This window comes from Neofelis nebulosa, chromosome 4, assembly GCF_028018385.1.
Source record: "Neofelis nebulosa isolate mNeoNeb1 chromosome 4, mNeoNeb1.pri, whole genome shotgun sequence".
In the NCBI taxonomy this organism is placed as follows: Eukaryota; Metazoa; Chordata; class Mammalia; order Carnivora; family Felidae; genus Neofelis; species Neofelis nebulosa.
In genome coordinates, this window is record NC_080785.1 from 108,509,539 (window position 1) to 108,524,700 (window position 15,162).

The window sequence follows — 15,162 nt, forward strand, 5'->3', positions numbered from 1 at the left end:
CAAGCGCTCACTGGGGCCAGGTGGGGCAGGTGACAGTGTGGTCCATCCCTGTGTGTTCATACGCCTGCCGTGCGGCCAGCATGTAGAGACACCAGTGTGACCTCAGCCATCTCGTAAAGTTCCAGAGATTCAGCTGGGGTGAGCCAGACCCCAAGAGACCCTGGGCAGCTCAGGGCCCCTCCTGTGTGTGCTGGTCACGGGGCTGCCCTACTAGGCTGTGGTCCCAGGACTCAGCTTCTCTGGCTCCATCCCCCAGCACATCCAAGCCCACCTCCTCCCCCATCCTTCTTGAGCCTGCAAAGGGCACCTGAGAGGTGGGTGTGCAGGACGGGTGGGGGTCTGCGCTGGCCCCTGCCTCTCGGTGCCGTGACCTAAGCAATGCATTCTGCATCCCCAGCCAGCCCCACCCAGTGCAGGGTCCTGGGAGCCCAGAACTGTGTAGGGCAGTGCACATGTGGGGGGGCCCAGGGTGCTGCCTGCACCAGGGAGTCTGTGACACCTGCATAGCACCCTGCCTCCTCGTGTTGTGGGGGTCCCTGGCCAGGCTGGGGTTTTGAGGCTCCAACATGAGGCTAATTGGTCAGTGGCATAAGCTTTTCTGCATGTGGTTGGAGAATCCCTCCCTGACCCCGTGTCATAAAGATAGTTTGTTTTCTCTTTCTCCTTAAAAAATCAGTGGACTGTACTTTTTAAAATATTTTTTTAATGTTTATTTAGTTTTGAGAGAGAGACAGAGAGACACACAGAGAGACAGAGTGTGAGCAGGGGAAGGGCAGAGAGAGAGAGGGAGACACAGAATTCAAAGCAGGCTCCAGGCTCTGAGCTGTCAGCACGGAGCCTGACACAGAGCTCAAACCCATGAACCCCGAGATCATGACCTGAGCCAAAGTCGGACACTTAACTGACCAAGCCACCCAGGCGCCCCAGGACTGTACTTTTTACAGCAGTTTTAGGTTTACAGGAAACGTGGATGGGAGGTGGGCCCCCTACCCCACCTCCTCTGTGGCCCCAGGTCACGTTCCTTGTTACAGGTGGTGACCAGTGTCGCTACGTCACTACTACCGTCTGCGGCTTCTGGGGAGTTTGCTTCTGTGCAGGTGTACAGGATGGCGCAGGGGTGGGGTCACAGTACAGTTCCACAGTGTCGTGACTGCACGTCAGGCCCTCTGCTCTCCCCGAGCCCCCCGAGTCCCGGGTGACCACTGATTATTTTACCGTTTGTATAACTTTGCCTTTTCCGGAATGCCTTCTTGGTGAATCACACGGTATGGAGGCTTGCACGTGGAGCCTTCTTTCACTCCCCGATACGCATTTCAGGTTCCTCCAGGTCTCCATGGCTCATAAGCTCATTTCTTGTCAGTGCTGGATAGCGTTCCTGTCTGGAGGGACCACAGTGCATCGTGTCCACCTGCTGAAGGCCGTCCTGGTTGCTTGCACGTTCTGCTGTGAATAAGGGTGCTGTAAACATCTACAGGCAGGTCTTTGTGTGGACGTAGCATTCAGTCCTTCGGGAAAATACCAAGCAGCTCAAGGGCTGGGTCCCGTGGTAAGAGTGCGTTTAGTTTGTGAGGAACCATCAAACTGTCCCCCAGGTGCCAGCACCAGGCCGTGTGCCTGCCAGCAGCATGTGAGGTTCCTGCTGGTTGGCATCCAGCATTGGGTGTCGTCGTCGGGGTCCTGGATCTCGGGCTATCTGATCCGCATGAAGTGCAATCTTGTTGTCGTTTTAATTTGCGTTTCCCTGACGATACGTGTTTGTGGGGCATCTGTCCACATGCTGACTTCTGTCTTCTGTCTTCTTTGACAAGGTGTCTGCCCCTGCCTTTGGCCTACTTTTCAATTGGATTGTTTGTTTGCTTATTGTTCCATGTTAAGAATTCTTTGCATATTTTTCGTGGCAGCCAGCTGGCTCAGTCAAAAAAGCACGCGGCTCTTGATCTTGGGGTTGTGAGTTCAAGCCCTATGTTGGGTGTAGAGATTACGAAAGGAAGGAAGGAAGGAAGGGAAGGAAAAGAAAGAAGGGAAGAAAGGAAAGGAAGGAAGGAAGGAAGGAAGGGAGGAAGGAAGAAAAGGAAGGAAGGGAAGGAAGGGAAGGAAAGGAAGGAAGGAAGAAAGAAACTTAAAAAAATTCCCTGGGGGGCGCCTGGGGGGCTCAGTCGGTTAAGCGGCTGACTTCGGCTCAGGTCATGAGCTCACGGTTCATGGGTTTGGGCTCTGTGCTGACAGCGTGGAGCCTGGAGCTTGCTTCAGATTCTGTCTCCCTCTCTCTGCCTCTCCACCTCTCATGTTCTTTCTTTCTCTGTTTCTCTCAAAAATAAACAAACAGTAAAAAGAAAGAAGAGAATCCCTTGTGTATTTGGAATAGAAGTCTGCACCCGATGTGTTTCCTCCTCTCGTCTCTGGCCCATCTGATATCTCCCTCACTTCCATAGGGCAGGAGGCTCTGATCTTAACCAACCCTGTTTGGTCGGTTGTTTCTTTCTTGGAAATGCTTTTGGTGACGTATCTGAGAAAGTCATTGACAACCCAAGGTCACCTAGATTTTCTCCTATGATATATTCTAGGACTTTTGTCATTTTGCCTTTTACATCTAGGTCTATGATCCATTTTGAGTTAATATTTGTGAAAAGTGTAAAGTCTATTCTAGATTCATTTGTGTGTGTGTGTTCCAGTCCTTAGTCTGTTCAAGCTGCTGTGACCTGGGGGCTTATGAAAAGTTATTCCTTACAGTCCTGGGGGCTGGAAGTCCGAGGTCATGGTGCTTGCAAATTTAGTGTCTACTGAGAGCCTTCTTCCTACACAGGTGCCCTCCCCGTGTTCTCACCTGTGGAAGGTGTGGAGAGGTCTCTCTGGGGTCTGTTTTCTTTTTTTTTTTTTTTTTTAATTTTTTTTTCAACGTTTTTTATTTATTTTTGGTACAGAGAGAGACAGAGCATGAACGGGGGAGGGGCAGAGAGAGAGGGAGACACAGAATCGGAAACAGGCTCCAGGCTCTGAGCCATCAGCCCAGAGCCTGACGCGGGGCTCGAACTCATGGACCACGAGATCGTGACCTGGCTGAAGTCGGACGCTTAACCGACTGCGCCACCCAGGTGCCCCTGGGGTCTCTTTTCTAAGACACTGGTCCCACTTATGGGGGCTCTACCCTCATAACCGAATCACTCCCCCAAAGGCCCCACCTCCTAGTACCATCACCTTGGGAGTTAAAATTTCAACATGTGAATTTGGGCAACACAAACATTCAGACTATAGAAGAAACTTTTGTTGAAAAGACAGTCTTGGGGCGCCTGGGTGGCTCAGTCGACTGGACGTCCTACGTCAGCTCAGGTCATGATCTCTCGGTCCGTGAGTTCGAGCCCCGCGTCGGGCTCTGTGCTGACAGCTCAGAGCCTGGAGCCTGTTTCGGATTCTGTGTCTCCCTCTCTCTGACCCTCCCCCATTCATGCTCTCTCTGTCTCAAAAATAAATAAACGTTAAAAAAAATTAAAAAAAGAAAAGAAAAGACGGTCTTTTCTCCATTGACTTGCCTTTCCTCCTTTGTCAAGAATCAGCTCTATTTGTGTGCGCTATTTCTGGGCTCTCTATTCCATTCCGTTGATGCATTATGTATTCTTTCACCAAAACACACTCTCTTGATTCCTGCAACCTCGTAGCAAGTCTTGAAGTCAGGTAGTGTCAGCCTCGGACTTTGTTCTTCTCCTCTGATCTTTTGTTGGCCACTCTGGGTCTTTTGTTTCCCTATAAACTTTAGTATCAGGTTTGATTCTTTTTGGGATTTTGATAAGAATTACATTGAACCTGTAGGTCAAGTTGGGAAGAACTGACATCCTGATGGTATTGAGTCTTCCTATCCATGGACATTGGTTATCCCTGTCATTTGGTTTGATTTCATTCATGAAAGTTTTGATTTTTCTCCTATAGATCTTATACATATTTTGTTACATTTATACCCAAGTATATTTTTTGGTAGCAATGTAAATGGTATGGTGTTTTAAATCTCAAATTCTACTTGCTCACTGCTGGTATGTAGGGAAACAATTAACTTTTGTACATTAATCTTGTTTCCTGCAACTTTTCTATAATTGTTAATTCCAGGACGGTTTTTCTTGTCCATTTGGGGGGCCTTCTTCCATAGACAATCATATCATCTGCAAAAAAAAAAAAGACCGTTTTATTTCTTTCTTCCCAGTCTGTACACATTTTATTTCCATTTCTTGTCTTATTGTATTAGCTAGGATTTCCAGTATGATGTTAAAAAGGAGTGATAAAAAGGGACATCTTTGCCTTGTACCCGATCTTACAGGAAAAGTATCTACTTTCTCTCCAAAAGTCTGAGGTTATTTGCAGGTTTTTTTGTAGGTGCTTTCTACAAAAGCACTAAACTGTGCCCTGCTCCTCCAAATTCATAAGTTGAAGCCCTGACCTCCAATGTGACTGTATTTCAATCTTTCAGAGGTAATTAAAGTTACTTGAGGTCATAAGAGTGGGTCCCTGATCTAATAGAATTAGTGTCTTTATAAGAAGAGACACCAGAGAGTTCACTTGCTCTCTCTCCATGTGCACCTACTGAAGAGAGGCCATGTCAGCACACAGTGAGATGGTGGCCACTTGCAAGTCAAGAGAACAGAGCTCACGTAAGAAACCGAACCCTGCTGGACCTTGATCTTGGACCTCCAGCCTCCAGAACTGTGAGAAAATAAATTCCTGTTGTTCAAGCCACCCAGACTGTGTCACATTTTGAGCTAATACAGTGTTTATCAAGCTGAGATAGTTCCCCTCTGTTCCTAGTTTGCTGAGTTTTTATTATGAATGGGGATGTATTTTGTCAAGTGCTTTTTCTGCATCTATTGATATGATCATGTGATTTTTCCTTTTAAATCAGTTGATGTGGTGGATTATGTTAGTTGGTTTTCAAATACTGAGCCAGTCAACTGTGCATACCTGGGATAAATGCTTTTTGGCCATGGTGTTTAATTCTGTTCATACATTGTTGGATTCTATTTGCTAATATTTTGTTGAGGATTTTTGCATCTGTATTCATGAGAGTTACTGGTCTGTAGTTCTCTTTTCTTGTAATGTTTTTGGTTTGGGTAATGATGGCTTCACAGAATAAGTTAAGAAATATTCCTTCTGCTTCTTTTCTTTTCTTTTCTTTTCTTTTCTTTTCTTTTCTTTTCTTTTCTTTTCTTTTCTTTTCTTTTCTTTCCCTCCCCTCCCCTCCCCTCCCCCCCCCCCTTCCTAGATTGTAAAGAATTGGTATAACTTCTTCCATAAGTGTTTGGTAGAATTCACCAGTGAACCCACCTGGGCTTGGTGCCTTCTGTTTGGAAAGGTTATTAATTATTGATTCAATTTCTGTGATACATACAAGCCTATTGAGATTGTTTCTTCTTGTGTGAGTTTTTTTTTTTTCAACGTTTTTTTTTTTTTTTTTTTTTTTTTTTTTATATTTATTTTTGGGACAGAGAGAGACAAAGCATGAACGGGGCAGGGGCAGAGAGAGAGGGAGACACAGAATCGGAAACAGGCTCCAGGCTCCGAGCCATCAGCCCAGAGCCTGACGCGGGGCTCGAACTTAACGGGGCAGGGGCAGAGAGAGAGGGAGACACAGAATCGGAAACAGGCTCCAGGCTCCGAGCCATCAGCCCAGAGCCTGACGCGGGGCTCGAACTCACGGAGCGCGAGATCGCGACCTGGCTGAAGTCGGACGCTTAACCGACTGCGCCACCCAGGCGCCCCATCTTCTTGTGTGAGTTTTGACAGACTATGTCCTTCAAGGAATTGGTCCATTTCATCTATGTTACCAAGTTTGTGGGCCTAGTATTCCTTTACTATCCTTTTAATTTCTGTGGGGTCAGTGGTGTTGGCTTCTTTTTCATTCCTGATATTAGTAATGTGTACTCTCTCTTTTTTTTTCTTATCCTGGCTAAAGGCTTATCGATTTGATCTTTTCAAAGAATCAGGTTTTAGTTTCATTGATTTTCTCTATTTCCTGTTTTCAATGTCATTGATTTCTGCTCTTTTATTATATCTTCTATTTACTTTGGATTTAACTTGGTCTTCTTTTTCTAGTTTCCTAAGGTGGAAGCTTAGATTATTTATTTTAAGTAGTCTTTTCTAATATATGCATTCAATGACATTAATTTCCATTAAGCACTGCTTTTACTGTGTTCCACAAATTTTGTTAAGTTTTCTTTCGTTTTTCATTTAGTAAAAATATTTAATATTTTTTATTGATATTTCTGCTTTGACCCTTGTTAGTTTTGGAAGTGTGTTGTTTAATCTCCATGTGTTTGTCAAGTTTTCCAGCTATCTTTCTGTGTTTCTAGTTAAATCCCACTGTGATCTTAGAGCATTCTTAGTATGATTCTGTTCTTATCAACTTGTTAAGGTGTGTTTGGTGGCCTAGAATGTGGTCTGTCTTATTGAATGTTCACGGGGGCTTGAGAAGAATGTGTGTTCTGCTGTTGCTGTGTGAAGTCGTCTTTAGAGCCTTCTTAGATCCAGTCTAGTGATGGTGCGGATGAGTTCAGCTATGGCCTTCCTGGTTTTCTGCCTGCTGGGTCTGTCTACTACCTATTTTTTTTTTTTTTAATGCTTATGTATTTATTTGAGAGGGACAGACAGACAGAGCCTGAGTGGGGAGAGGGGCAGAGAGAGAGGGAGACACAGAATCTGAAGCAGTCTCCAGACCCTGCATTGTCAGCATAGAGCCCGACATGGGGCTCGAACCCATGAGCTATGAGTTAATGATCTGAGCCAAAGTCAGATGCTCAACCGACTGAACCATCCAGGTGCTCCTGGGTCTGTCTACTTCTAATAGAGGGTGTTGAAGTCTCCAGCCATAATCGTGGATTCATCGACTTCTCCCTGCAGTTCATTCAGTGTTTGTCTCACGTGGTTTGGCTCACTCTCTTTGGGCGTGTACACATTAAGCCTTGTTATGCGTTCTTAGAGAAGTGACCCTCTTATCATCGTGTGATGCTCCTCTTTATCCTGGTAACTGTCCTGCTCAAACCTGCTCTGCATGAAATTAACATGGCTACTCCTGCCTTTGTGGTTTAGCATGGGCGTGGCTTAGTGTTCTCCCTTGTTTTTTTCACTGTAGTAAAATATACATAAAATGTACCATGTAACCATTTAAATGTACAGCTCAGCGGCACTAAGTCCATTCACAGCATCGAATAACCACCACCGTCCGTCTCCAAAACTTGTTCATCTTCCCAGAGTAATTCTGCCCCATTAAATAATCCCAGGGTGTTCCTCCCACTTCAGACCTCCCCGCATCCCTGGGCTGGTGCTCACCCTCTTGTTCCCGTCAGCTTTGCTGCCTGAGCCCTTCAGGAAACTCCTCAAGGATGTCTGCAGTCTGTACGACCGGGACCCAAGGGGTCCCAGCTGTGGTGGGGAGGGGTGGTGGGTCTGGGCAGTGCTGAAGGTGGCCGTGTGAGCCATGGGACTTAAATCAAGCAGTGGGGACACGTGCCAAGGCCAGGCTCTCATCATCTGTGTAGGACTGTGCGAACTTGATGTGACTGTAGAAAGTCACGTTAGTGACTAGTTACCATTGTGCTTACTTACAGCTAGATCTTGTCAGGGCGTGCAGCACACGTGGTCAGGGGGCCCTGCAGGGTTCTGACTCAGAGATGTGCCCACCAGACTCCCAAGTGAAGCGTGTTTGGGTATGTGTCCGCAGGTGGGCTGGGGGCGTCGGCTGGCTGGCGGGGGGCATTTCTGCCATGTCCCCGCCATTTCTTTCTTTGTGGATGGACTCGTTCAGAAGACGTCTGTTGCTGGACTTCAGTGGGCCACACAGGGTTTTAGAAAGGGGTCAGTATGGAGGCCTTAGACTAGAAGTTCCTCTGCCCCCAGTCCTGGCCTTCATGAGACTTTTTGTATAAAGATTCTGTGGTGAAATAAGTCAGGGAAAGGCTGCGTCTCATACTCCTGAGTTGGAAATTCACAGTACAGATTATGACCATTCTAAGGCCCTGAGAAGTCCTGCAATAAAAAAGAAAGAAAGGAGGGAGGGAGGAAGGAAAACACTGTTTAACATACTGGTTCCCAAACCTATTTGCCCACAGAGCCCCCCTAGTACCTACCATGTGTTAACATCCTGTGGAGCTAATATTTGAGGGACATAATTTGGGAAACGTTTGCCCGGTGCACCCAGTGGCAGACTCCATAAGGTAGAGTCAAGGGCCAGCATGTGTGTGTGTTGGATTAATTGTGTGTCCTCAGGATTTGTATGTTGGAATGCTAACCTCAGTATCTCAGAAAATGCCCTTGTTTGGAAATAGGGTGGTTGCAGATGTGATTAGTTAAAATGAAGGCACCCTGGTATAGGACGACCCCTCATCTAATATGACTGTGTCTTCTAAAAAGGGAAATTTGGACATAGGGAGAATGTCACGTGACCATGAAGGCAGAGATCAGGGTGATGCTTCTACAAACCAGGGAGCACCAGGTCCCCAGCAAACCCCCGGTAGCTGGGGAGAGGCCTCAGGAGGAACCAGCACCTTGATCTTGGACTTCTGGCCTTTGGAGACAATACATTTCTGTTGTTTAAGCCACCAACTTGTGGTGCTTTGTTAAGGCGGCTCCAGGACACTAGCACGGTAGGGACGAGGCATAGCTTTAGCATCTTACCTGGGCTCAGAGTTCGGGGCTGGGAGCAGCTGGGATTCCGAGGGCCTGGGAAACGCCAGGGTTGGACACTGGGACCATGGCGAGAACTTGTGTCGTTGTGGGTTGTGACTCACCCAGCTGTTGTGCCTTTGGAAAGAAACTCTCCGCGGATAACCGAGGTGTCCGCGGCAGCCCATTTATGAGGAAGGACATTAGAAACATCCCAGATGCCTGCCAGTCGAGGAGGCGCTGTCTCCATGGAAGGACTATTCTCTGCTCAGAGGAGTCATGATCTAGGTCAGAGAGTGAGGATGGTGTGTGCAGCGAAGGTCAACATGGAAGGCGGTACACCACCCAGGCGCTCACACATGTGGCTTGTGTGGGTGCCGTAGAGGCCGCGGGGGCATGGGTGTTCACAAATAGAATGAGATGCTGTCCACACTGGTCTGCAGCCAGGCTTATTCAGGCCTGCTTCCCCGTTTCCTCCCTGGACAGGAGAGGAACGCAGTCCCCAGGGCCCTGAGAGCCAGCCTGATGCTGGGGGGTGGGCAGCCTTCATGGGCCCGGCCCTGGACATCACTCCCGCAGCAGGACCCCAGGCCAGCAGGACACACGCTTGCCCAAGTCCTGTCGGGGACCAGCACCATCTCCTCACCGCTCCAACCCCAGGGCCGGGGAGGCAGGCAGGCAAGGAGGCTTACATACCCTCCTGGCCTCTAAGTTGAGGCGGTTTGCTTGGTCTCTAACATCTTGTTGCCTCCATTTTTCCCATGAGCATGGATCGTATTTCATTATTATTATTGGCAGGAAAATACATAAAAACCACAATCCCAGTCGTCTGTTTCATGTAGAAGCTACTGTTTGCCACCCAACTGCTTCAGTGGAGACTGAAAATATCAGGGGACCTCTGTTCCTTCATCCCCAAGAGCTCATGTCACTCAAAGGTGGGACAGAGCGTTGAGCGAACACACGAATTAAATAGCAGCTGATCGTGGAGGTGAACGGGAATGAAGGGGTGAAGGCCTCCCCGACTTGTGTCGGTGGGCCCAGCTGTGGCCCCGACGCCCCCCGAGTAGAGCCTGCCTGGGGCAGGCCGGGCCGCGGAGGATGGACTGGGACAGCCTCAGGAAGGTTCCAGAACACCCATTTATTAACGTGAGATGGCAACCGAAGCTGCAGGACCAGCCAAGTGCTTCCGCCGCTATTGGCTTTTCTCGGCTCTAAACTGTGAGACCCTCCCGGGGTGCGGCGGCCCCTCCAAGGACGGGGACATGGGTCGTGGCTAAACTCGCTGCCGGGAAGGCCCCGGGGACACCTGTCCGCCACTGAGCCCCGCAAATGAGCCTCGTGCGGGACCGAACGAGGACAGGGAGTGGCCCGGGAAGCGGGGAGCAGAGAGGGGCTGCCGCGGGCCCGCAGTGTCCGCCCAGAAAGTGGGCGGGGGGGGGGGGGTCCACAGAAGGGGTGGGTGATCCCGGCAGAGGCGAGGGGCGGGGCGAATGGAGCCGATAGGGGTGGGGACGAGGTTGACAGGGGAGGGAGGGTTGGCAGGGGCGGGGCCGTCAGGGGCGGGGCCGTCAGGGGCGGGGTGCGAGCTGAACTGGTGCGCGAAGCTGGCGGGGGCGGGGCGAGGTAGACGGGGCGGGGCCCGGGGGCGGAGAAAGTGGGCAGGGGGAGGGGCGGGGCCAGGTTGATGGGGCAGGGCCAGAGGGGGCGGGGATGCAGGGGCTGGAGGGGTGGAGGGGACGACGCGGGCGGGGCCGGCAGGGGCGGGGTGCGAGCTAAGCTGGTGTGCAGGGCTGGTGGGCGGGGCCAGGGTGGAGGGGCGGGGCGAGGTTGACGGGGCGGGATCTGGGGGCGGAGATGCAGAGGCGGGAGGGACGGGGCGAGGCTGATGGGGCGGGGCCGGAGGGGACGAAAGGGGCGGGACGGAAGGGGGCAGGACCGTCAGGGTCATGGCGGGCGGGGCCTAGGCGGAGGGGCGGGGCGAGGTTGATGGGGCAGGGTCGGAGGGGGCAGGGGATGCAGGGGCGGGAGAGGTGGAGGGGACGACACGGGCGGGGCCGGCAAGGGGAGGGATGCAAGCTAAGCTGGTGTGTAGGGCAAGCGGGCGGGGCCGGGGCGGAGGGACGGGGCGAGGTTGACCGGGCGAGGCCGGAGGGGGCAGGGATGCAAGGACCCTAGGGGTGGAGGGGGCAGGGGCGAGGCGGGCGGGGCCGGCAGGGGCGGGGTGCGAGCTGAGCTGGTGTGCCAGGCGGGCAGGGCTGGGAGGGGCAAGTTCCTCCCTGCAGGTGCGGCGTCGGCGGCAGGTTTCACGGTGGCATTTGGGGCGGGCGTGTGGTGGGGACAGTCGGGAGACCGGCGGGTGGAGACCGCACGGCCACACGCGAGCTTTGCACCCCGCCCTGTTGCTGTGCCCCCCGCGGTCTGCCCCGGGGCCGAATGCGCTTGGCTGTGCGGATGGAGCGGAAGGGGCGGCCCCCAGAACGACAGGGAGAGACCGGGCCGGTGGCATCTGGGGAGGGATGGGGGGCGTCTTCTGAGGGGCTGAGGCCGTGGAGCCCCTGATCAAACCGTGAGGGGCCCGGCAGACCTCCCACCGCACCCCTTACAGCACAGGGCGGGACGTGCCTTTTAATCCCGAAGAGGCACAGACCTGACGGTCCTGGGGCCGCGGGTCCTGCACCGCATCCAGGTGAGGTCCGCCCCGTGCTGCCCGTCCAGTGGCCCCGGGACCCCCGTGGCAGGCTGCTGCCAGTGCCGCTTGTGGGGAGAAGCCAGGAGGGTGGGGCCTGTGAGGAGGGCCTGGTGGGGGACTGGCTCTGAACCTCCAGGTTGCCGCATTACAGGCCTGGCGGCTGCTGTTGAACTCACTTTTTAAAGTGAGTGGAATAAAGCGTTCAGATCATGAGGCCCAGGGCAGCAAGCCCTGTTACGGGGCTTTTGAAAATCACGCGAGGCTAATTAGAAAAGGAAACGTGCTTAGCGTCCTTGCTGGTTCCAAGGCTCACAAAAAATCCGGGTTACCGCGGGGCCATCCTGGGAGCTCAGCGCACACGAACCCTACCTTTGTCAGCGCCATCTCTTCTGGTGGGATGCTGCTACGAGTCCCCAGGGAGGGGGCTGCAGGCCTCAGCTGGATGTTGGGGCCCACAGCAGGTGGCCCAAAGGGCACATGCTACATGCTTCTCCTTACTGGCGGTTCTGGGGGACTCCTGGCGACAGCTCAACACCTGGGACCCACTGGCAGAGCCGCTAGGGACAGGGGAGGCAGAGGGGCAGGGAGGGAAGGTGGCTCATGTGGGAGGAGCGGTTTCAGGCCGTTCTGCAGGGACAGCTGAGGGTGAAGGGGCCAATGCTTAGCGTGAGGTGGAGAGGTTGGGGGTCCACAATAACCAGAAGCCCGAGGAGCGGTGGTCACCTGTGGCCACACCGGCCCCCTGGGCGCGCCCTGCTTTTGCCAGCTTCTCCCTCCGTGCCTGGGGACTGCCGTGAGCACCTGGCTGGCCTCTCCCGCCAATTTCCATGGCATCTACCTTTGGAGACCCAAGCCCCAGGCTCAGCCACTCGTCCTGCAGTGGGTTTTGATGGGCATTGGGGTGCAGATGACCAATGGCAGAGAGGGATGGGGGCAGCTCTTTCTAGAACTTTCCTCTAGTCTGGGCAACAGGACCCCCGCAGAGGGGCTTCAGGGGGTGCCCTCCTCACACCTGGCAGGCAGGACATCAGGATGAAAAGGCCTGTGTCTAATGAGCTCCCCGTGAGCTCGATTATTGAGTGCCTGCTGCAAGCACTGTGTCTGCTGCCCTTTTCATTTCCTCCATGTCCGGCGTCTGTCCACTGCCCACCTGCCCTTGGCCTCACAACAGGCCCTCACTGTCCCAGGTGTAGAGCTTCTGGGAAGGAAAAGCACCGTCTGGCATGGGAGGGACGCAGGCCCCCAGGACGTGGGGTGGAGGGCAGTCTCGGGCAGGTCTGCATAGCTGACTGTCCAGAGCCCTGGGCATTGGCTCTGTGTCCTTTTGTTCATGCACACTCTGCCGAATGCCGGGAGGATTGCTGGCTCCCTGTTGTTCATTCCTGTGCTTACCCTGTCTGGGCAGCAGTTGGGGGAAGGGCCTGATGGGTCTGGCCCTGCTCCCAGGATGAGCCCACCTCTGTCCTTGGGGGCCTCCCCGGGTGCCCGCCCTGCCACAGGCTTGCCATAAACAGGCGTCCCATCTGGCTGTTGGCAACTTCCGGCTGGGGGTAGGCCTGCACTGTGAGGTCCCATTCTGGCACAGGAAATTCTGACTGTCCACAGAGGCATGCATAGCCCCTGTCCGGGCAAGTGGATGGCAGCCCAGGTCCACAGACGCCATGCTATCGCTCCCCCCGAGCAGGAGGCTGGTGCAGGCACCAGCAGGGGGCGAGGCTGGTGAGCACCAGCCCAGGGCAGTCTCAGGCAGGTGGCCACACAATGCCTCGCTCACCCCTCAGGCAGCCCCGGAAGTTTTTCTCACTCCTTACGTGGATGGGGAAACTGAGGCTCAGAGAGGGTGATGCGGTGTGGCCAGGAAGCCCAGAGTAGAATTCGAAGCTAGGGCGGCAGGAAGCTGGTGGTTATTCTCCTTTGTGGGTCAAAATAATCATCCTTTCCTTATATTTTTTCTTATGTAGCGAGGAAAATCAGAGGGGCAGAGAGTGTGGGGTGAATAGTGAGTGTCCCCCAACCTGCCTGCCCCCCAGGGCAGCCACTGCCCGGTTCTTGGGCGGACATTGAAACAGCAGACACTTGGCCCTAAGTGCCACCATTGCTTATGACAGTCTGGGTGGTGAAGAAAACGTTTGGTTAGGGTTCGTGTCCTACTATTTAGTTTTTTCTGAGGAAACCAGTAGTACATTCTAAGGAAGTTTTGTCTTAAGAAGGGTCACAGAAGTCCTCCCTCGTCAGCGGGGGTAGGTTGCGAGACTCCCAGAGGACGCCTGAAATTGTGTGTAGTTCTGAGCCCTGTGGACACGGTGTCTGTTCCAAGCGCACGTCTGTGATTTCGCTGCACTTCTGAGTCAGCTGCGGGGAGGGACACAGCAAGGATGGTGAAGGGAGGCTGGTGTGACAACACGTTGTGAGAAAGCCGTGTAGACACCACATGCGCCCTTTCCACGCCGGCCCGATGGGGTGAAAAGCCCGGTGAGGCGGTGACGGAGGTGACTGTCGCAGGCCTGTGACACAGCATGAGGTGGCTGTTGACCTGACCATGTGTCGGGAGGAGTATTTGCCCCTGGCCCACCGTGGGTAACTGCAGCTGCCGGAAGGAAGCCATAGATGCGGGGACTGTTGTGTAGCAAAGGCATTCTCTCGTTAATACACTGCCTTGGCATCACCCAGAACCCGGGGCTTGGTGGCCGTGGATTTATCTGGCTGCATAGGCCTGGGGGTCCCACGCCTGACGGGCCTCGTGGGGAGGACAGCGGAGGGGTGCGCCCGCCCGTCCCCAGTGGCCACACACCTGGCCTGAGACACTGCCCGGGTCGTTTCCTGTTCTGGCTCCTTGGCCCCGGCTCATGGGCCTGGTCTAGTGTTCTTAGAAAACTGGACCTTCTAACGGGACCCAGGCCGGCTCTCTGCTCTCTGGCAGACCCGCCTCCTCTCAGGGGCAGTGTCTGTGGCTGGTCCTCAGGCCTCTCAAGATGGCATCGCAGTGGTAACCGGCTCTCTCAGGTTTCTGGCCCTCAGCCCTGACGCTGGGCCCCCTCCTGCTCTGTGTAACAGGCCTGGTGGAGGTGGAGGACCAGGGAGGGGCCCTGTCCTCCGGCCGTGCGGCTCAGTGACACGATGCTCCTCCTTCTCTCTGAAACCTTCGATGAGTCCCGTGCTGGCTGTACTGCCTGGAGGGGGGCCAGTTGGTTGCTCTGGGGAGTACTCACTGGGCCCCCCGGTCTGGTGCCAAGGGCCTGAGGGCACATGCTAGGAGGCCCCAGGCCTGGCCCTCAGCCCAGCTGGCCCTGAAGGACACCGGGGTGTCCCCCAGGCCAGGGAAAGGGTCCCTGTCAGGTTGGCACCAAGGAAAGAGGGCAGACCCATTTGGTGTCTCTTCCTCAAATAGACGTCTGCCCAGGCAGGGCTTTGTGGTTTGGGTGCAGGGTGCTCACAGGGAGATTAATCATCTCTCCTGCCTGTGTCCCCCGTTTTCTCTGCAGGGGGGCTTTCTCTGTGGTCCGGCGCTGTGTCAAGCTCTGCACTGGTCATGAGTACGCAGCAAAGATCATCAACACCAAGAAGCTGTCAGCCAGAGGTAGGCGTGGGCCGTGTAGGCATGGGCTGTACTGGCATGGGCCGGGCCCACGCAGGCACAGAACTCGGCCGGATGAAGTGGTGCCTCTTGCCTGGGAGCGCAGAGAGAGGGACCTGTACCCTCACGCCGGATCCCACCTTGACCCTGGTCTGGGGGCTCAGGGAGGGCTAGAGGTGGGAGCCCTCGGTGGCCTGAAGACTTGTAGTGACCTGGCTGCCAGCACAATCCCTCCAGGTCGTCTGCACCAGGGGGCCGTCCG

At 53.8% G+C, this 15,162-nt stretch overlaps 1 protein-coding gene across 9 annotated transcripts in view; it reads left to right on the forward strand.

The window, feature by feature from the left end:
* The window catches only part of CAMK2B (calcium/calmodulin dependent protein kinase II beta), an 82,851-nt gene that overhangs the window by 15,238 nt on the left and 52,451 nt on the right, over window positions 1-15,162 (forward strand). For all 9 annotated transcript variants that reach the window (XM_058725676.1, XM_058725681.1, XM_058725675.1 and 6 more), the window contains exon 2: window positions 14,809-14,903. In XM_058725676.1, coding sequence (XP_058581659.1) covers window positions 14,809-14,903 — 95 coding nt within the window. The remainder of the gene's footprint in view (window positions 1-14,808; window positions 14,904-15,162) is intronic.